Source organism: Pipistrellus kuhlii, unplaced genomic scaffold (assembly GCF_014108245.1).
Source record: "Pipistrellus kuhlii isolate mPipKuh1 unplaced genomic scaffold, mPipKuh1.p scaffold_m20_p_25, whole genome shotgun sequence".
Taxonomy (NCBI): Eukaryota; Metazoa; Chordata; class Mammalia; order Chiroptera; family Vespertilionidae; genus Pipistrellus; species Pipistrellus kuhlii.
Genome location: NW_023425524.1, coordinates 2,007,136 through 2,030,328, shown reverse-complemented (window position 1 = coordinate 2,030,328; position 23,193 = coordinate 2,007,136). Strand labels below are relative to the sequence as shown.

The 23,193-nt window shown below is 44.0% G+C and overlaps 1 protein-coding gene across 8 annotated transcripts in view; it reads left to right on the top strand.

Moving 5' to 3' along the window:
- The window catches only part of DISP1 (dispatched RND transporter family member 1), a 102,993-nt gene that overhangs the window by 53,569 nt on the left and 26,231 nt on the right, over positions 1-23,193 (top strand). For 5 of the 8 annotated variants that reach the window (XM_045587093.1, XM_045587090.1, XM_045587091.1 and 2 more), the window contains one exon: positions 16,843-17,359. In XM_045587093.1, the coding sequence (XP_045443049.1) occupies positions 16,860-17,359 (500 nt within the window). In that variant the 5' untranslated portion in view covers positions 16,843-16,859. Of the gene's footprint in view, positions 1-2,101; positions 2,200-16,841; positions 17,360-23,193 lie in introns of those variants that run through there. The other 3 variants (XM_045587095.1, XM_045587092.1, XM_045587096.1) reach the window with 3 other exon arrangements.

Below are 23,193 nucleotides of genomic sequence, written 5' to 3'. Positions count from 1 at the left end.
TTTATTTGTTCTAGTTGTATTTCAGAAAGACTGTCAGTGCTGAACTGGTGACTACTGAGTGATTACTTCACAGGGAAATACAGGACTAGGTTACTTTGAGCTTCTGGTTACATTTTAAATAAAATATATTTTTATTGATTTCAGAGAGGAGAGGAGAGGAGAGGAGAGGGAGAGATTTAGAAACATCAGTGATGAGAGAGAATGGTGGATCGGCTGCCTCCTGCACACCCCCCACTGGGGATCGAACCTGAAATGTAGACACGTGTCCTGACTGGAGTCGAACTGTGACCTCCTGGTTCATAGGTCTACACTCAACCACTGAGCCACACCAGCCAGGCTAGAGTTACAGTTTTGATAACCAGTCAAATACTTGTGTGTGTTTCTGTTGAACACACATCACAGCCTTTTTGAGCTTAGAAACTCTAGGCAGCACTGCACATTACATTCTGGGGCCATTTCAAACTGAAATTACCAAGAAAAAGCACAGTCATGGGGAAAAAGGGCCATTACACAGACTGTGGAAGGAACACTGTTTACAGCTGAGAGCTGGACCAGGAAGGCAGTTGCCTGCTCATCCTCACCGGGACTCACATTTTCCACCTCTGCACATGTGTGCTAATGTCTGCGAAAACGCTCTGAGGGGTTTATTTGGGGTTACAAATAAACTTCAGCGAGTTTGTAAATACAGAACCCTTCAGTAATGAAAATCAACCGCACCTCGGAGTGAAATTGCTGAGTCAGACGGTAACTCTATTTTAATTTTTTGAGGAATTGCTAGACTGTTTTCCATGGTGGCTGCATCATTTTACATCCCCATCAGGGTTTCACTTTCTCCGTATTCTTTACAACACATGTTTTTCCTTCCTTCTTTCGGTGACAGCCATCTGAGTGGGTGTGAAATGGTGTGGCACTATGGTCTTAATGTGCGTTTCCGTAGTGATTAGCGATGTTGAGCATCTTTCCATGTGCATATTAGCTATTTATATAGTTTCTTCAGAAAAACGTTTATTTTAATACTCTGGATTCTTTTAGATTGGATCATTTGTCTTTTTATTATTGAATTGTAAGTTTCTAAATGTATCATGGATACTAGCCTCTTAGATATATGATCTGCAAATATTTTTTCCTATTCTATTGTTGTCTTTTTTGATGCATACAGATTTTTTATTTTGATGGAGTCCAATTTTACCTATTTTTATTTGTTTGATTGCTTGTACTTGGGTGTTATTTCTTTTTATCCTGCAAGTGCTGTCTTCATATAATCAATCAGGACAGCCTGTTAAAAGAATTGTTTCCACGTCTTCATTAAAGAAGTCACGAAGAGTTAGATTCCATGGTTTCAGTAAATTATCACGTGTGTGCCAGTGGGTGTCATTGTCGGTTTAGAGCGGCTGTTGGCAGGTGTTGGCCAGGTTTGTATGTTGTGCTGTGGCTTCAGCAGGGCCCAAGTTTCCTTTAACAAAAGTGCCCGTTTCGTTTGGGAAAACCGAAGACAAGCACTTACAACTTTTCAAACAATATTTGCTCCTTTGGTAAAGGAGACTCTTCCTCTTTTAAAAACGACGGCGCTCGCTGCCCTGGAAAGCAGGGTCTCGGAGCCATTTGCGAAGGAGCAGCAGAATCCCCGGAACTCGGAAATAAACACGGCCCGGTGTTTATTTGTGTTAGTTTAAACGCAGTAGCCCCGCGTGTCAGAAAACCCAATCCGCGACACCGGAGTTAAGTCTAAGCAAGCAAATAATATCAGCGAGCATGGCTTTAATCTCCTAAGTAACTCCAAATCCAGGAGATCAAAGGCACGCATAACTGAAAACAGCCCTGGGTGCAGTTTCTCCGGAGCAGCAGGAAAAGGCTAGAAATTACATGTCACCTTCACATCCTGGCTGCTGACCTTGCGCTCAGAGCCAGCCCCCTCTGAATGCCAGCTGTTACCATTATTAAGACCTTGCCCCGAGGGGTTAAGTAGGAGGGAAACTCCTGCCCTATAGGAGGGCAAACACGGCCAGTCCCAGCCCCTAACACGCCTCATTCAAAGCGATCCGCACCTTCTTGTCATTCGCTCTGCCCTGCTCGCCGCTGCAGAGCCGCCCGCTCCTGCTCCCTTCCTGTTGGGCTGTGTCCCTGCTCCCGCCGGAGCTGTTGCTGCTGCGGGCCTTTGCCGACCCAGAGGAACGGGAACTTCCTTCCTTCACCATCAAGGTAATCCTTTGCCTCCCGCGTGGGTCTGTGCCCAGTTGCTATTTGGGGAGGACGGAACTTTGAAAACCGGGCTTTGTTTTCAACTTCAACTTCCAACTTGCAATCGCTTTTCCGCGTAAACTTGCTAGGGCTTCCCCTCGCATGAAAATCCGATCCGTAGTCAAACTGCCCTCTTGCATTAGGAGGCGAGGCAAGCTGTTTCTTAGGAGAGTTTATGCAAATGTGCTTGCTTTCTTGACGAATTTAGAAGGAAACCTCAGACTTAAAGCAGCGTAACCATTGTTTCCTGCTTTGAGGTTTTCCTTTAACCACTACCTAAGTCAGAGAATTTTAAGAGCATGTGTTATTCTTTACCCATTCGTAGCAAACTAGATGCAACGAATGCAACTTGTAGGGACGACTTTAATCACGTTTATGAGTCAGGTATTGTAAGAAAGTAATAAAACATCAGCATCTTCCCACCTATAAAAATAGAAGTCTCGTGAAGAACCACTTAGGGACTGAACTTCCAGGCAAGTTTAATTCTTACCTGGAAGAATTATTTAATTATTAATTAATATTCATTTCGAAGACACAACTTGACGTACATCCTCCAGTTGTATTTGAGTCCCATTAAATGCCTTATGATGTACTGTATGCATTTTAGTTTAACAATCATAACTACACTATAATTGGATTCGTTACTTAAAGCAGAAGTCAGAATATATTTGCCACATTTACCTTTATTTCAAATGGGCATGGGTCATTGATATGCGACTGGTAGAAAAATACAAGCTAGTTTAACTTGTGAAATATGTGTGTGTCTGTTAGCAAAATGTGCATCTTAGAAGATTCGATAAAATTTTCACAAAATAGGTATTTCATGCAAATCATGGACTGATCATAACGACTTCTGTGAGAATGCAAGAAATAAATAGACAACATACTTCACAGTTTGCTAAAATGTTATTTGAGAGGCATTCCAGTTGAAAGAAAAATGAAATGTGTACTTTTAGCCACCAGGAGGTTAGAATAGATGCTGGTATTTATAACTTCACGAAACCCCAGTTCCCTCAGATGGCTGGGAAGTCACCAGACTCTGTCAATAAACTCTAACCCAGGGTCTCACTGTAGACAGTAGGGCCACTATTTCCCATGGTCTTAATGTAAGCTGACACATTTCTCCTTTTTAAAATGTCAAAGTAAGTAGTCTTTTTGCAATACTTTATTTATTTTACAATTTTGCCTTGCTACAAAAAACTATCCTAGAACACTTTCACTGCCAAAACCTTGTCTGTCCGAGTATTTCATTGGCTTGTGCTCCGCTTATAGCTGGCAATATGCAAAAGCAAGGCGGAGTATTTTTTGTGTTTCCCATGATCCATCTATTATAGCTTACACTTCAAACCTGAACTATAGAACCGTGAGCATGAGCTAGTTGTGCTGATTATGGAAGAAAAAAAAAAAAGTGTAATACTTAAGAATCTGGAATGAGGGCCCTGCAAAGCAGTTGAGAAAATACATCTGGTGAAAAAGATGAAGGGATTAAGAAAAGAGAAGAGGTGCAGATAACAGGATGGGGATTGCCGGAAGGTAAGGGTGTTTGGGGGAAGTGGTAGAGGGCAGAGTGGGATGAATATGGTGGAAGGAGACATGACTTTGAGTGGTAACCGCACGATGCGGTGTGTAGATGACGTGTTACAAAGTCTTAATCATTGTCACCGCAAATTCAATTTTAAAAAGAGAAAAGAAAATGCATGTCACCCTAAACTCGGTCTGGGGAATGAGTTCTGTGTGTTATAAAATTGGTTCAGCCAACATTTTCATCTCATCCCGGTCGGCTTTGTCATTTATACGGAACCAGTCAGCCCTTTCTGCTAAGCATTGGGGACCCCGTTTGCTGAATGCCAGTTCCTTACTTTTCCTTATAGCTGCTGAGCTACTGGGGCCAGACTAGAGCGCCCACTCGCAGCTCCTCTCTCACCACTCGTGTGGGCCATGCACAGCCTTGGCACGCTGACTGTGGACATTGCCCATTTTTTTAGAAAAATTGTAATTTATTGATCACATCCTAACACAGGGAGTAGACAAACGAACTGCTTAGCCTGCCAGCCTTTTGGAAAAAAATATAAAACAAAGCAACTACAGCAAATTAGGAAAGGGCGACTCGGGGAAAAGAGTGCCTTTGTTCTATTTATCTTCTATTTTTCCTTCATTTTAATCTCTATTAAACAGGCTCACTGCCCAAATCGGTGTGGCTCAGTGTATAGAGCATCGTCGGTCTGGGGACTGAAAGGTCCCAGGTTCGATTCCGGTCAAGGGCATGTACCTTGGTTGCGGGCACATCCCCAGCAGGGGGTGTGCAGGAGGCAGCTGATGGATGTTTCTCTCTCATCGACGTTTCTAGCTCTCTATCCCTCTCTCTTCCTCTCTGTAAAAAAATCAATAAAATATACTAAACAAAAAACAAACAAACAAACAAAAAAAACAGGCTCGCTTATGACAGGCCCACACATTGGACTGTAAGAGAAGTATTCAGAGGGAACACGCAGATGCTCATATGCCTACAAATAAGGAAGCCGCCTACTTAACAGAACAATATGATTGGATTACCTCCGAGTGCAAGCAGGAATCCCCCAGGAACAGTAAATGTAATCTCAGTTCATCTACTGTATCCAAGAAAGCAAACAGCAGAAATCACAAGCATTTATGGCGGTCATTTAAGTAAAGAATAGAAAAAGGCTTCCGAAGGGTGTACCCAGGCTCTTATTACTAAGTTAATTTCCTGGCCCAATTCAAGGAAGAAAAGATGTTTTCCTATGCTTAACATCTCAGGGTCCTTTAAGTGAAATGTGTTTCATGCAGAAACTTTGAGAGCCATTTCCTGGTCGCTCAGTGGGCGGAGGGATCCCTTGAGATGTGTGTGTGTGTGGTGGGGAGCAGGAGGGGTTGGGAGGGGCAAGAGGGGTTGGGAGGGCGCTCAGTGGGAGAACCCAACTGGAATCCGATTTGCTCTAGGAATCTGATTTGCTGCTTCTCAGATTTCCCCAAGCAGCAGGGAGTGGGGCCTGGTGGGACCAGATACTTAGCATCTGTGGGGAAAGCTGAGCTAATTCCAAGGGCATCATTAAAACCCACACCTTGCCATCTAAGCCAGACAACTTTCAGGGCCTTTATGGCGATGGGTCTCCATTTCTGACCTTCTGGAAGATGTCACCAAAACTCCCCCACGCTTTTGCCTCTCAGCGTCTGGGACTAGACGTTTCTTAATTGGATTGACCCCCGCGATGGATTTTTCCTCAGAGCTGCCAAGTCTGAGGTTTTGAGATGTGTGAAGTTCTAGACTAGACGTGCGTGGTGACTTGGGCAGCACTGGGGAAGCGCAGTAATCTGAGCGTGTTTCTGAGCAGGACTGGGGTGGTACAGTAACACTGCTCGCTTGTAAACTTGCCTGTTTGGCGATGCTAGCGGAGCCAAATAGTGGGAGATGAAATATTACAGTCTCGCGATAGACCTATCCCATCTGAGGGACCTGTTTATTACCAAGGCATCTCGTAATGCTTATTTGGCAGGGAGGTGGGGTGGGGGAGCAGGCCTGGAGTCTGGAAGCTGTCTGATCCGAGAATTGGAACATTTAAGATGCTTAAAATGTAGTAAAAAATCTTTTCCGTCTTACTGGTTTATTCTTTTTGCATAAAACTTTAAAGAACATGCTTTTCTAAAACTTTTCTAACATGCTTTGTTTTTTGGAAATTGGCAGGGGTTAAGGTATAGTTTTTTTGAGGGTTAAATGAACTCATGAGACAAATCGGCTCTATCCTAAACTTCATTCAAATGATCTCTATCTAAATGATTGTGGTTATGTGACCACTCATTTATGTCTACACAACATTGTTCCACATACATTCTGCACTGTTGTCTTTCAAACTAATGTCTTAATAAAGGTTTCTCTTTGCTATACCCTTGTCCCCACACTTATACTTTAAAACTCTTCATTATAACAAACAAACAAAAAAGTTAAGATAATCAAATACTTCAAAGCATATCTAACATGAAGTACTCGGTCCAATTTTTTAAAAACTGTATAGCAGCATTCTTTATTTCAAGCAATACGTTGACTATTTTGTGTGGCATTTGCTTGATCTTATAAATTGACTAGAGGCCCGGTGCACGAAATTCTCTGGAGAGGGAAGGTCCCTCAGCCTGGATTGCAAGAGGGCGCAGGCTAGGCCAAGGGATCCCACCAGTCAGGGCCTGAGAGGGACACAGGAGGTTAGCCAGCCTGGGAGGGACTGCAGGAGGGCTCCAGGGCATGTCCAGCCTGTCTCACTCAGTCCTGACCTGCCAGATCCCAGCAACAACCTAACCTACCAGTCAGAGGTCTACCCCTGCGTTAGTTGACAACTTATCAAAAGGGTTTTCTAGAATTGAAAGACTATTGATATATATTGGATTACAGAAAACTTCTCTAGTTTTGTTTTGTATATTCTTAATTATCCAAATGAACATAAATCTCCAGACTTAAGATTCAGTAGAAATTAGTGCAGTTTAATAAAACTGGTGAAATATTATTATTTTTTTAAATCTCCTCACCCGAGGATATTTTTCCATTGATTTTTTAGAGAGAATAGAAGAGAGAGGGAGAGACAGAGAGAAACATCGACGTGAGAGAAACACATTGATTGGTTGCCTCCTTCGACAAGAGCCCTGACCAAAGAGGAGCTTGCAACCAAGGTACATGGCCTTACTGGGCTCAAACCTGGGACCCTTTGGTCTGCAGTCTGATGTTCTATCCACTGAACCAAACTGCAATAGAATATTTTAAGGGGAATTTAAATTCATCTGGAATAGGAACTCAAAGATATAAGAAACCTCTCTCTTTTAATCAAGAGCATCGGTGCTTATGAATACAGCACTTGTAAGTGTGGGGAGACGTGGTGAAGATTGTGTGGAATGATAGTTTTTATGGATGAACGGGAAATATATCTCTCTCAAAAAATATATATGTAGGAAGATAGCTTTTATGCTAAAAAGAGGATGTTATTGACTATCATTTACCCCAGACTGTCAAAGATAAACTTTTATTTTATACCCACATTTCTCTTCCCACATTGATCTGTTACCACAGGCACATTGCACATAAAATAAAGGAGAGAAATGAGATTCGTGTCTCTGCAGCCCTGACACTGCTATTGCTCACCCCTGCAGGTATAATAGCTCTGTCTTGACAACCTAACTCATGTCCAGCAATAAGATGCTTCTTAAATTCAGGGTCTTCGGGTTTGCTATGGTGCATACACTTCCTAAGGTTATTTGATTTTTATTTTTGTTGTTGCAAATATGAAGGGTAGAGGACTTTGCCTGCCAATTTTAATTTTTCCCTGTATCATAAAGCTCTTTGTAAATATTATGAGCATTTTTGGTAATAATGAAATGTATAATATCTATACTTTATCAGTGCCTTTATCAGTATATACCACATATTGCCCTAGCTAGTTTGGCTTAGTGGATAGAGCGCCAGCCTGCAGACCAAAGGGTCCCAGGTTTGATTCTGGTCAGGGGCACATGCCCGGGGTTGGGGGCTCAATCTAGGGTGTGCAGGAGGCAGCCAATCAATGATTCTGTCTCATCATTGATGTTTCTCTCTCTCCCTTCCTTTCTGAAATCAATAAAAAAAAAAATATATATATATATATATATACACACACACACACACACACACCATATTTAAAGAGGTTATATAAAAGTATTAGGTATATTTCCATTTTCATCATTAGTATTTGTTATAAGTTTTATCTACATTCTTAATAATATAAATTTAATAGGAAAGTAGATATTACTATTCTTATTATAAAAGAATAGTAATCTTTACCTTTGGATTTTTTGCTTTTTCATGTTTTGATAGAAAGCATACTAATATCTAGAAAGTTCTTATGAAATGTATATTCAGGGTATTCTCAAATGTATGACATTGTTTTTGGGAAAATGGTTCCTAATGCATTGCAGTTTATGCTGAAGGGAAATAACTGTAATACCTTATTTTTGTATAGTTCTTTGCAACATATAAAATGTTTATAGGTAATTAAGTGAAGATATTTAGAAATGTTCTTACTAAAGGAGAGTTTAATGGTAGAAAGTTCATGAACTCGAAGAAAAATAAGAAAATTTAATTTGTCTCAGTAGGGGAGAAGATTATGTTTCCTTACTTAAGGCCATTCTTTATAGTTCCTTAAAAGTGCCGATTCTTTATTAAAGATTCAGATTTGCTGTCAGGTCACAGTGACATTATTTTGAAATAGTCTAAATGCTACATGACCGCCTGGCCAGTGCTGCTCAGTGGTTGAACATTGACCCATGAACCAAGAGGTTGCTGGTTTTGATCCCTGGTCAGAGCATATGGCCTGGGTTGTGGGCTTGATCCTTAGTAGGAGGTGTGCAGGAGGTAGTTGATCAGTGTTTCTATCTGTCTATCCCTCTTCCTTCCTCTCTCTCTAAAATCAATAAAAAGATATTTTTAAAAATGCTACCTGACCATCAAGGCCAGTCCATGGCCTTGCTTTTCAGGTCTGCATAATGTGATACTTAATTCACTGAAATATGTTTCTCAAGTGCTGGATGGTGCCTTTTTAAACTATCTTGGGAAATATTGAATCCAGACAATATTTCTCACATGCACCTTCAGACTGAACTTTATAACAGTAGCCTGTAGTGGGTCTATAAAAGCTAGCTGAACTTGGCAATGCCCTAGAAGCATCCTGAAGTAGTGGAAAATCCTTGCTTTTCGAGACATACAAGTCTGAGATTGAATTTTAATCGTGATTTGGATGGGTTATACTTTAATATTCTTGACCCTCAGTTTTCTCTGTAATGGTTTAACAATACTTTCATGGAGGTGTTGCAAAGAAAGAATTTCACACAGCGAGTTGTTAAAAACACACACACACATTTTTAATAGTCCTTTGAGGGGAAAACTATTCTGGGAGACAAAACCTAGTTGATGTCCTTATCCTACTCGTCTTGAATAGCCCACAGCAGCTGATGCTTAAACCCAATTCTTTGTCATCTATTCTCTGGCCACAGCACTAAGTTTGAATAAGTGCCAGTCATCAGAAATGAGACCATCATTTGGGGCTAAACATCAAGCAGTTTTAAGAGGAGCTGTGTGTTTTTAAAATATATTTCTTATTGATTTCAGAGAGGAAAAGAGAGGGAGAGAGATGTAGAAACAACAATGATGAGGGAGAATCATTGATCGGCTCCCACCTGCACGCCTCCTCCTGGGGACTGAGCCCACGACCTGGGCCTGTGCCCTGACTAGGAATTGTACCGTGATCTCCTAGTTCAGTGGTCGGCAAACTGCAGCTCTCGAGCCACATGCGGCTCTTTGGCCCCTTGAGTGTGGCTCTTCCACAAAACACCACGGCCTGGTTGAGTCTATTTAGAAGAAGCGGCGTTAGAAGTTTAAGTTTAAAAAATGTGGCTCTCCAAAGAAATGTCATTCGTTGTCCTGTTGATATTTGGCTCTGCTCACTAATGAGTTTGCCGACCACTGTCCTAGTTCATGGGTTGATGCTCTACCACTGAGCCACAGGGCCGGGCAGTGTTGTGTACTTTATCTAGTGAAATGGTGCCATCGGAGCACTACTCTTCTGAAAAAGATGATGGGTACAAGTGGGGCCTTGTTGGTGATCCAGTCTTGCCTTTTCTTGTGAAGTTTGGTGCTATAGAACCTGAGGAAGCAAAGGGTTACTCTGGGATACGTCACCTGAGCTTATGAATGTAGTTTAGCCGAAAGCTCTCCAAACCTTGGCATTGGGCTCTGAGCGACCATTTAAGGCTGACTGTGTCTCAGGTTTTCTTTAGCAACATGGAGCGGCAGTGCCTGCCCCACCTGCTTTTCTGAGGGCCGTTAAGAGGATCAACTCAGGAGAGCTCAAGCATGGCAAAGTGCCTGGCAGAGGCGGCGTCCCGGTGTGGCCGGTGTGGGATGAAGGTGGCATGCCCGCAGGCCAGGGCAGCTGTTGGGGAGGGATGGTGATGGCTCTACTAAGTGGCTCCTGTGGTAATTGGGGCAGGCCTGCGTGTCCTCTTCAACAACGCATTTAGATTTGAACTTGCCAGTTTCCTGGCCACGTCAGCAGTTCTAACTTCCAGTTCCAAGAAGTTACCATGAGCTTTTCATAACACTCTTTTTAGATGGTGAGCCATCTCAACAGTTTGCAACCTTTGGGAAAATTGGGCATCATTAGCACGTCTTGGCATGTCATGTGTTGACAAATAAAATGTCCATAATTCAAACAGACCCTATTAGGATTATACTAGATGCCTGTTGCATGAAGATTCATGCAAGAATAGGCCTTCCTTCCCCTGGCTTTGCTCCTGGCTGCACGGGAGCCTGCAAATCTTTTCCTCTTGCTGGAGCACCGCTCTTGTAGCTCCCTCCACCCCCCACCCTTTCCCTCATAGCAGGCGTCCCGCCCCACCCAGCTGTTCAGCGCCTGTGCATGCAAATTAACCCGCCATCTTTGTTGGGTTAATTTGCATGCTCATTCCTGATTGGCTTATGGGTGTCATGGAGGTATGGTCAATTTTGCATATTTCTCTTATTAGTGTAGGTGATAACATTTTTCAGTGAGATACAACTTTCTATCTTCAGAGCATTGTGTTGAGTTTCCTGAGTCCCAGACCAGAGTAGGATGCAATTGCTCGACCCTTCTCACATGAACTCAGATGACTTTTCTCTCTACATGTCAGCATGATTGAAATGTGGCGTCTACTCTGTCGTGTCTGCTTAATGTTTATGGAACTAGTCAGAGTGGCTAGATTTAGATGGCTTTAGTCCAACAAACAATAATTACATTTCCAAGAATTTGGAAGCTGTAAGATAAGATATATTTTTGGAATATACATTTTATATATGTTTGAATATTTATTTTTCTGAATAGTTTGTATTCATCTGTTCTTATTCCCTAGCTCCATTTTCATTCCCTGCTTTCTCCAACTATTTGATATATTGTGTAGGGTGTTATTATAAACGAGCACATATATATCAGAAGATAAAACATTTTTAAATGCATCCAGTGAATAGGTATATCTGGTTATCCTTTAAGGTTATATAAGTTTGCTTTTGCATATTAATATTAATTACCTTTTGTTCAGTATTAGTCACCATGCTAGAAACTTTATGCATTGTTTTGTTAAAATCCTATATAGAAGATACATTTGTAGTAAAAGTTGCAAGTGGTATGGAAAATAAAATGAAACTTCTCCGCCTTTCCAATGGCCTAGTCCATCCTTCTGTCGCAAAATAATGGTAGCATTTTCCTCTTAAGTCCTTCTAGAAATTATCTGTGTATTCTAACCACGTATTTGTGTCTCCCTCACAATTTTAACAAACTGGATTCATACTATATAGGCTGTCCTGCAACTTCATATTTACACATGAAGATCGGCTTTGGACTTCTTTCCACAGCAATAACCCTGAGCCAACACATTTTTGTTCTTGTTGAATGGCACACCCAACGTATGGACATGACAGAGTTTCATTATCGTATTGATTTGGTTCTTTTCCTGTTTTCACTGGTACAAACAGTGGTGTGATCAACAACTTTATCCATAACATCATTTTGACACATTGTTCAAATATGACCAAAGGATAGTGCCTCGTAGAATTATCGGTTAAAGATGAGGGTATTTTAAATTTTGATTAATTGCTCTCTTACAGGGTTGAGCCAATTTGCATTTCAAACAAAGTTAACGCTAAGAACTAAGCAAGACTTAGAGACCCTAAGAGGGTGAGTAACGTGACCCAACTTTCAAACGCAGACCCAGCGAGGCCGTTTCTTCAAGATACAGATGTCTTGGCTGCCATCTTAAAACACAACTCTGGCTTTCAAAGCAGGGAGCAGCCTTCGGTATTTTTTTATATTCTCACTCAAGGAAGCAATAATTATAATTCTCCCATTATAAAAACATTGCCCTTTATAGTTTTCAAAACATGTTTATAGTCTCATAATCCTATGAGATGGACATTGATTACTAGCCTGATTTATACATTTGGAAAACGGAGGCTCAAAGGCAAAACACTAAAATTTTAAAATATAACCAAAAGATGGTTCTTGGCCAAAGGACTTGTAAGCCCCACACCACGGAAGCACCCAGAATATTAACATGCTAGTGGGAGAGGTGAAATGGGGAGATGAGATTAGTGGCTGTGACTGTATTGCCGTTGGCATATTAAATACATGAACAGGAAGTGCACTGAAGTCTCTGGCCATGGGCCCCATCACACCTCCAGGAGAGTCTTTTTCTGGCAGCCCCGTGTATTATGGCCCCGGGGGAAACTGGTGATTTCAACAGAGCTGCTTCTAAAATTGTTCATTACATTTGATCCAAAACTGAGTTTAAATTCCCACCATGGATACCATGATCACTGCATTTATAATCACAGAGCATTACATTTATAGTGGTTCCTTTTGTTGTGGTGTGGACTCGCCCTCTCTCTCATCCCCTTTCCTGTTCCATTCTAGGCTCAAATCAGATCTTGTTCTCATTTGTCTTGGTTCTACAGAGAGAAGCTCTTTGTCTGATGGCCATGGGTCAGCTCTTGAGTTCAGATGGAAGCTTTGCTGTTCTCTTGGTCCCTGAATTCTAAACAAGTGCATCTACTGAACTTGATCCATAGATATTTCTTAGGCTAATCTTTTCTTCTGGTTTTGCTTTTTATTATTTTTTCCTTCTAACTCACAACATATAAAATCAATATGATTTTTCTCATTTTATGACTAACGACACAATCATAGAAAGCTCATGTGACTGACTTCAACGACAAGCCAGAATTCAAATTATTCTTTACTATCCTCCAGCTCCTAATTCATCGCGAGAAGTCTCCAAGTTACAAAAGGTTTTGTTCCAGAAATTCATTTCTAAGTCAGTGATTTGGCATTTGAACTGCATTTTACCACATTGCGGGGGAAATGTTATAAATGGTGATTAAGTCCGTTGGCTGGCTGGCAAAAAATCTGTTTAACTCTTCTGTAATTACAAAATGATCCATTTGTAACTTTTAAAAAAGAGGGAATGATAGTTGTTATTCTGGTTACAAAGGAAAAGAAAAACTATCGGGTCTAGTAATAATTAATGTCGTTTTTAAACATTCTTTTAAAATCTTGCTTGGCGTTGACCTTCAAACACGTGGTATCTACAGAACGTGTGAAGTGCAATTAACAAGTTTTGCTTGAAAAAGTTTGTGTTTGGTTTGGTTTTTGTTGCAAAACTAGGGCTAAGAAGATGGCGGATGAAGAGCATATTCGGCACTGCATGCTTTACGAGTTCCAATTAGGAAGAAAAGCAAGTGAGGCTGCAAAAAACATCTGTAGTGTTCTTGGTCAAGATGCAGTTAGCGCCAAAAAATGCCAGCGTTGGTTTGAGAAATTTCGCGAGGGAAATTTTTCGTTAGATGACAAGAGTGATCGAGGCCGTGTGTCCAATTTTGATCAAGAAGCTCTTCAAGCTCTTTTGGTGCAAAATCCTCAAATTACCCAACAAGAGCTTGTGACAACTTTAAATTGTTCACAAAAAACAATTTCCAATCAATTGCGTGCACTTGGCAAAGTCCAAAAGTTTGGAAAATGGGTTCCTCATGAGTTGACCGACAACAACCGTAATCAAAGAGTCACAATTTGCAGTTCGCTCCTCTCTCGTCAAAACCCTTTGCCGTTTTTAGAGCAAATTGTTACCGGAGATGAACAATGGGTGCTGTATGTTAATTTGAAAAGGCGGCCTCAATGGTTGGACAGAAATGAGGCTCCGCAGCCCATGCCAAAACCTGACTTACATGCGAAAAAAGTGATGTTGTATGTTTGGTGGAATTTTAAAGGAATTCTTCATTATGAACTTTTACCATCTAACCAAACCATTACAAGTGCAGTGTATAGTGCCCAATTGGAAAGGTTAGCCCAAGCTTTAAGAGAAAAAGAACCCGCGCTGATTAATCGGAAGGGCGTAATTCTTCACCACGATAACGCACGACCGCATACTGCAAGAATCACTGCTGAAAAACTGCGCCAGTTGGAATGGGAAGTTCTCTCTCATCCTGCATATTCTCCTGATATTGCCCCTTCCGATTACCATTTGTTTCGTTCTTTGCAAAACTTTCTTCTTGGAAAAAAATTTAATAATGAAGAATACCTCAAAAATGCATTGACCGAATTTTTTGCATCAAAATCACAAGAATTTTACAACAGAGGGATTAAAATGCTTCCTGAGCGTTGGGCACAAGTAGTAGAAAACAACGGCAACTATATTGTTGATTAAATTTTGTTGTATTGTTTAAATAAATTCGATTTTAAAAAGTATTAGAAAACGACATTAATTATTACTAGACCTAATATTATAAATATTTTTATTGATTTCAGAGATGAAGGGAGAGAGACAGAGGCGGGGGTGTGTGTGTGTAGAAATATCAGTGATGAAAGAGAATCACTGATCGACTGCCCTACACTGGGCATCGAGCCTGTAACCCAGACATTTGCTCTGACTGGGAATTGAACCGTGACCTCCTGGTTCATAGGTTGATGCTCACCCACTTAGCCATGCCGGCTGGGCGAGAAATTACTTTTTCCTTAGAAATATCTAGTAGATTCGGTTAGAAGATAGGGAAATATGGAATTGACAAGAGCTCAGAGGGGATGGTAGGGCACTTGGGAGGCTGTTGGAGAAAGACTGATGGCCTCTGTGTTAAGCCCAGTTTCACTTGAAAACTCTGAGGATTTTATTGTTAGACTAGAGGCCTGGTGCACGGATTCTTGCACAGGCAGGGTCCCTCAGCCTGGCCTGCGTCCCCTGTCCTGTGGGGATCAGGCTGAAACCAGCAATCCAACATCCCCTGAGGGGTGTAGTAGCATGCAAAGCAGCAGGCGGCTAGGGAGGAGCCTGAACCTGGGTTGGGCGCCATGTACTCCTGCTCATCCCAGCCCTGCTGTGCCTGCTGCTGCCTCGGAGGCGGGAGAGGCTTACGCCACCACAGCTGCACTTGCCAGCCTTAAGCCTGATGTCTGGCACCCAGCAGGCAGCTGAGCGGGGCACTCCCACTGTGGGCATGCACTGACTACCAGGGGGAAGCTCCTGGGTTGAGAATCCGCCCCCTGGTGGTCAGTGCACATCATACCAATCGGTCAAACGGTCAACTGGTCGAATGGTTGACCAGTTGCTTAAGGTTTTATATATATAGACACTTTCACCAGCACAACTCACACAACAGCTCTGATTAGAGTCAGTAGATTGTGATCACTTCAGTAATAGATTGACTGAATGAAATACTTTTTAAAAAATAGACTCTGAGATATTAACCACCCTGGGATGGTGGAACCAAGCCATCCAACCAGAAAAGTCTTCCTTCCGTCCTCCAGATGGAAAGGTGAAAGGCAGCCATTGAGTTTCCCATTCGGCCCAGTAGATCCCATCCACTGGGGTAGCTGGGCCGAGGTCTGGACCGGAGGCTCCGGAGCATGAGTCATGGGTGGAGGCGAGCAAAAGAATGCGCCTTCAGTATTTGTACAGCGAGACTTTCCACTTCTGGGAAATGACCGCATTCATCTCACCCAGCTTCTTACATGATCTAGACTGCCTTTCACTTAAGCATACACATAAACATCTTACACTTCGATTAACTTAACAAAAGGGTTAGTGCCTTTTTAGATGGCCTTTGTGTCCTGTTGTTTTCAGAGCATTTGCACCCAGCGTTTTTCTTTTGTTCACAACCAAAGGGAGGGTCTGTTCTTTAGCAAACAGAAGCCTGAGTGAGCAGAGCTTGCTGAGCTGGCATATTGAGAAAGCGATGGAGGATCAGTGGGTGCCTTCTGCGTCAGTTAGGGCTCTGTGCTCCCTACCCGCCTTCCTACTCCTTGGATAATACAATAGAATACGTTTCACTACCATTACTTGGTGCTAAGTATGTTACCTGAATGTTTTATAAAACACGAAACTATAGTTTCTAGTACATATTTATACCCAGGAGTGACTCAGTGAAGGAGAGAGCGATAGTATTGACTGCAACAATGGAAAAGCCCTCTTAGGCGCCATTATAAAGGCGGTGGGATCGCAGACCCCTTTCAAAGCGATGATAAGGCTGATGAGAGGCAACAAACAGCTCCTTGATTTGATGTATAATACGTTTTCATATTTATAAATGCTTTGCCTTTTTACTAAAACAGTTGATTACATTCCACCTCTCTCAGCTGTGATGCTTATATAATGAAATGTCTGTGTGTCTGTGTGTGTGTGTGTGTGTGTGTGTGTGTGTGTTTGAGGAGTTTTATCTAAAAGGTAAGTAAATCGGTAATGCTAAATTTGTCTCCTAGCATAATGGGTATCATCTGGGCATGAGGGTGCAGGTGGGAACTCTGTGCATTGTTCTGGCCTGTTCTGGGGGCGGCTGGAGGGAGGGCGCTCCCGAAGCTGTTTTGTCTGCCCAGGAGAGTGCCGTTCCAGAAAGATTAGCGAGCCAAGCCATTCTTCTCCTGGTGGCTTGCATGTAAGGCTACCTAGATCAGTCATAACGACAACCCTCGTCTCCAAAGAGCCGTCTTTACGTACCTTTCCTGGCTTCCACAGATTCGCCTGCCTCCCAGTAACTGGATGCTTTGATATCCTTGTCTTCCTCAGGGCCAAGAGATCGGAGCATGGCTATGAGCAATGGAAGCAGCGACGGCGTGGTTCTGAGCAATGGCAGCCTCGCCGCCAGCGCAGCCACCCCCAGCCCGCTGCCCGCCTCGGACGGAGACCTCGCAGCCCAGCAGCTCACACCCAAAGAAGCGCCAAGAGCCAAAGCGAGTCCCAACGGATGCCTGCCAGCAAACGGCACCGCCAGGTCATCCTTCCTGCCCGCAGACAGCCAAAGAGCCGCCCCGCTGCTGCCGCAGTGCTGCCATCCTTGCCCGTACCATCACCCGCTGGCCGGTCACCAGGAGTGCCACCCCGAGGCCGGCCCGGCGTCCCCCTCCGCCTTGGCCTCCTGTTGCATGCAGCCCCACTCCGAGTACTCGGCGCCGCTGTGTCCACACCATGCGCCTGTGTACCAGGCCGCGTGCTGCCTCCAGCCCTCTCCGCCCTTCTGCCTGCACCACCCCTGGCCCGACCATTTTCAGCACCAGCCTGTGCCACAGCACTTAGCCAGCGTCAGGTGAGTGGTCCCAACGTGTGGCGAGCCATTAGCATTCATAATATATATTCATAATGTATATTATATTGTGTGGTCAGGGCACATACAACTACAAGTGAGTGCATAAATAAGTGGGACAACAAGCCTCTCTCTCTCCTCTCTCTCTCTCTCTCCCTTTCTCTCTCTCTCTCTCTCTCTCAAAACCAGTTAATTAAAAAGAAAAAGATTTACAGAGCAATGTGAGCCCACTCCAGCATGGCTCAGCTTGGCTGGGCCGGGAGGCAGGGCACGTGATTGGAGAGGAGAGGGACCTGGGGACCAAGTCCTACGAGCGCTGTCGGTCAAGTTCAGGAGATCATTAGCCTTGATCCTGTGCCAGTGGAAGGCATTGTGTGCGCGCATGTTTTTTGTTTGTTATTTTTTTTTATTGTGGACAAATATATATTATACATAACGAGAGCGATCACTTTTAAGTGTACAGTTCAGTAGCATTAAGTACATCCAGATGGCCATGCTGTCATCACCACCGTCCATCTCCAGAAACATTCTTCGTCTTCCCAAACTGCAAGTCCATAACCATCAAATCCAGCCACTCCCCGTTAGCCTCACCCGCAGCTCCTGCCAACCACCATTCTCCTATCTGTCACCAGGAGAATCTGGCTACTCCAGGGACCTCGTAGAATTGGAATCATAGAGCATTCGTGTCCTTTTGTGAATGGCTGATTCCACTTAGCAAGGTTCATTCAAGGTTCATCCCAGCCTCAGAGCAGTATGTCAGAGTCCCTCCCCTCTGAGGCCAGACAACACCCCGCTGTGGGCATGGCCGGAGCTTGGTGCCTCTGGCCAGTCAGCTGTCAGCGGGCAGTTGGGTTGCCTCGCCTTTGGCTGTGGTGATTCACGCAGCTGTAAACAGGGGTAAACAATAGCTGTTCCTGTTCCTGCTTTCACTGCTTTCGGGTCTACACCCAGAAGTTCAGTGACCGGATCATGACCGGATCATGTGGTCGTTCTGTCTCACTTTTTGGGGAGCCAGCAAACCGTCTCCACAGCTGCTGTGGCACTTTCCATGCCCACCAGCAGTGCGCATCCTCGCTCACACTTGTTCTTTGTGTGTGTGTGTGTGTGTGTGTGAAAAATGACAGCCATCTTAATGCCTGTGACATCACAGATGTTTCAGTAAAAAGAAATCCCGTCAGATGTGCATGTTAGAGAGGCCCATGGTCTCTGCATGGTAGAGAGCAGGCTGGACGGGGCCAGGACCATTGGAAAGAGAAGGACCAGGGAAGGCTGGTGCAGTGATTCAGGTGAGAGATGATGGTGACTGGAACCAGGGTTTAGAAATGATTTCATGCTGGAGAGAGTTACAGGCCCTGCATCCCGCTGGTCATGTGAGTGCCTGGAGAATTACAACATAACATATGAATAACAGGAAGGGTTTTTTTGCACCAGAAACAGTTAGAGACCCCTAGGAGTTCAGAGATGGGAAGGATCCCTGGGAATGAGGTCAGGGCAAGTATGATTGAAAAGAGAGAATTGAGTGACCAGGACTGGAAAGGACTGGAGGAGGCAGAGCATGGAATTGGGGGAGAAATAAGCAAGAATAAAGGCATGCTGAAGCAAAGGAAGGAGAATGGATGGCGGGCGAAGAGTCACCTGGCTGGTTCCGTCCTGAACAGTCGGGCTGTCTCCTAGCCCCCAGGCTCCGGGCCTGTGCTTTGTCCTGCCGAGATCTGGAAAATGTCTCGCAGGAGCCCGTCACGTTCCATGTGTGCCGGCTGAAGCCAAGTATTCATCGGGGATCTTCTTATTGCCATATTAAATGGAAGGGGCAGTGGTTTTATGACAATTACCGAGGAGTTCTGCATCCAAAAATAGCATACAAAATTTCTAATCCAAACGGCACTTACCTTTTAATTTGGTGTCGCGGAGAAATGAGCTCAGTGGTACCAGAGGACTTTGTAAAGGATACTTGGCAATGCCACAGACGCACGGCCGTGGCAGGCAACCTGTGATGGTTTTGGGCACCCGCCAGCTGCGTTTTTATTTCCCTGAAGGTGATTTCGCAGACAGATGGTCAGTTTGAGTGTTCCCCGCGGCATCCTGGAGGAGTTACAGCCACGGCGAGCTAAGAAGGCTTGGCACCGAGAGGCCCAGCGCCCCCAGCATTAGCTCAGCCCCTTAAAGGTTAAACAAACGTTGTCCCCACCCTCCCCTCCCCCCCATATATTGTGACCGTGTAATTTTCTGTAACCTCTATTTCCTTTCTCCTTGGGCTCTTTATTAATTTTCCAATTTTTGACTCTTTCCAGAGGTTTTCTTTTTGTTTTCCCTTAGGACACGAGTTACTGTCTGTGATGGGGACTCTTTAGAAGTAAAGATTCTTGTCTTATGTCAAATAAGATGCAAACTACCACCGGAAGCTTTGTTCTTTTGTATATGTTGTATCATCATGTCCAGGGGTAGTTACAGCGTTGAGCAACGTTTTCCGAAGTGTCTTACCTTCTACCCTTGGCCCTCAGCGAGCCATCCTTTCCCGTTCCTGAGCCCTGGTGACTGTGTGATTGCAGTTGGCTAGGGCATTTGAACCCAGAATTACTGTGAACACTCCATCAGCAGTGTAGCGTGAACTTGGACATGGACACAGACCCCAGAGTCTCCGATTTGCCCACCTCACCAGACTCAACCCAATAGCTTTTCTAAGATGTTGGAGCCATGAGTGGAGAAATTCAAGTTAGTTACTCATTTAGCAAGTATTTAATGAGCACTTGCTAAGTGTGAAGCGCTAGGGACAGGTTAAAAACTGCAGTCCCTGGTCTCCATCTTCACAGCCGGGGCAGTCACATGGACAGGGTGAGCCACCCGGATGGGACGTGAGCCGTCCACGGGCGGGCTGCCTTCCTTGGTCAGCAAATATTGATGGAGTAGCTGCTTTGTTCGCAAGGGCAGTGGAGGTAAATAGCAGTGCTTTGTCAGGGGCCTTGCCGGTTCTTCTATTAATACACATAGATTTTTATAAGTTTATTTCCCCCCCCCCTTTTCCTCTCTCCGCACTGGAAGGTTACTAATAGCTAAAAAACCATTGGTCTTTGTTGATATTCGCTGTAACTTGTCTAGGACCATGGCAGGTGCGTTGGAACCCTACTTCTGCCATTTGCTAGCTTTGTGGCCTGGGTAGGTATTTCGGCTCTCAGCGTTAGCGTCTCTCTCTCTAAAGACGGATAACTGGGGCCATTTTGCACCGAGCACCGTGCCTACAACCAAACAGCATTCCTTTCTCCTCTCTGTTCCTTTCATTGGCTTCTCTTTTTCATTGGTGGTGTTTTTGACTGCCTGTGCTAATTCTGTTAGCCTTGTTTTGGAAACCAAGCCATTCCTGAATCCCGATGTAGCTAATTGTGGCTTTTCATGCTTATTTATCAATCACAAAGTCCTCCCCATCAGCCTCCAGGAAAAGGTCGCAGATCTGGCTCCGGAGAGGGAAAGGGGGCTGTTGGGGACCCGTGGGCCTCTCCAGCCCCGACTCAGGGCCCCCAATACCTTTTACTAATTATATAATCTGATTAGATGGTTAATTTTAGAGGTCTGGTCAGATTAAATCTTGATTTCACTGCGACCAGGGTTTATTTTTACTTTCCTTAAAGTAGTCCAAATTAACTTTTTAAAACAGGATAACGTTTGTAAAATTTTAAATGTTCCAAGCTCACTTGCCAAACAAAGTAAGTGAGTTTGGCAGGCGGATCGAGCGAAGGCCCGTTTTATTAGCAGCACTTCTTTCGGAGACTTTTTATGTTCCAAACGAGCAGATTTGAGAGTGTGCTGTGCCCCGTGGAATGCTTTGCACAGCCTGCAGTGCGTTTCAGACCATGAGCTTTGGTCATCTTGTATTTTCACCATCCATATCAAGAAACAATGTGCTTCTTATTTTATAAAATTAATTGATGTAACATTTTGCAGTGAAGTGATATATATGTTCTTTACCCCCTTTCCATATTATTGCTCAGCAGGTACTTAGAGGGAAGAGCAAAAAAGAAATGATTCAAATGCTCCTTTTTTCGTTGTGGTTAAAACTGAAGTTCCAAAAATGTAAACTATTTGGCAAACATACACGTCATTGTTATGGATCAGCTGCAGCTCTGATTCCAGGAAAAAGGCAATTATCTGTGGCATCTTCTTCTCAAACTTAGGTGGATTGTGAAGTGTAATTTAAAAGAACTTATAGAACTTAATATTTATAGAATTTTGATTGCTGTACTATTCTGTGTTCTTTTCAGCAAAATTGACTCCACAAAATTGTATCTTTTCAAAAATATATTTTTATTGATTTCAGAGAGGAAGGGAGAAGGAGAGAGAGAGAGAAACATCAATGATGAGAGAGAACCATCATTGGCTGCCTCCTGACTGGCCCCCACTGAGATGGAGCCTGCAACTGAGGCATGTGCCATGACCGGGAATCTGCCTGTGACCTCGGGTTCATAGGTCCTCGCTCAACCACTGAGCCATGTTGGCCAGGTTCTTTTTTTAAATATACAAACCAGATAACCAGCTGCTCGGTGTTTGGGAGTTTGAAATACAGCCTGGGGCATATCTGGAACCAAATATTTGTTGAATGAGTGATTACACACACACACACACACACAAAAAAAAAAAAAAAAATCTCAGGAAAAAAAAATTTTTTTTTTTTAATTTATGAAGCTTGAATGTGTGTGTGTTTAAAAAAAAAAAAAACTCACAAAGTTAGATTAGTCACTGCCATCGGGCAGCTTCTAGTCTAGTAGGAAAGAGATGATGAAGGCAAAAATAACCACACTCTCTGAGGACCAAAATCAAAGTGCAGAGGGCCCAGGGGGTCCCCGAAAAGGAAAAGGGGGCACAGGAGCACTTAAGTCTTAGAGGAAGCACCAGGGAAGTTGGGGAGCCAGCTGCCCAAACTAAGGGAACAGGAGGATGGAGGACAGGAGAGGGGGAGCAAGTGGAGGCAGCCTGGCAGGCGGTCTCTGAGCTGGAGGAGGTACCAGTGGAGGCCTCACGGGGCACTGTGCCCCTTGGGTTCATCCCATCAGACCTTTGCAACCGACATGGGATAGTCAGGGAAGACTGCTCCCTCGAGCGCTAGGAACAGTGGGTTCTGAATACTATTTGCTTGTGTATTTATTCAGCATCAAAGCACTCCAAACGCAGTCATTCTGTACTTGTAACGCCTTCAATTCCTTGCTATCTCCCTACCCTTGTTGAGCCAGTTTCTTTGTACGAATGTGTAGCTCCAGGGCCCAGCAAGGAGCCAGGCATTCAGCGAGCACTCAGAAAGCGATTACTGAATGAACGGAGGAAATATCTGAGTCCCACGCAGGCCCTTCTGCTGCAGAGCTTGGTTTGAGGCTGTTGTGATTGAATCATGAAAATCAGGCCCCACTGGTCCAGCGCACTGAGATGTTTGCCAAACAGCAGGAGGCGGTTCATCCGGCTTTGGGTCCGTCAGAAAGCTGTCATTACTGTCATTGGAGTTCATTTTGGGGCTAGCCCGTCCTGTCCTTTAACTCCCCTTCCACCACCTCCTCCCCAGATAACTTGGTTTCTAACGTTTTAAAAATTAGCCTACTAAGAAGAGGAATGAGAGGGCCTGGAGGAGGCACAACGTGCCTCCTTCTGTGTGACTTCGCTGAGCTGTTGGGCTGTCGGTTTGCTTTAACCCCATCGGACTCGGAGAGTTACCAAATGGCTTGAGATTCAAGCAGGATGCTTTCTATGGGAAGGGGAGCAATTGACTGCTTCGGAGCTCGACCCGGTGCATCCAGTCCGAAGCAGCACCGGGGACCCTTAGTGCCTCATTCCTCCAGATCGATCATCTTTGTGCGGCT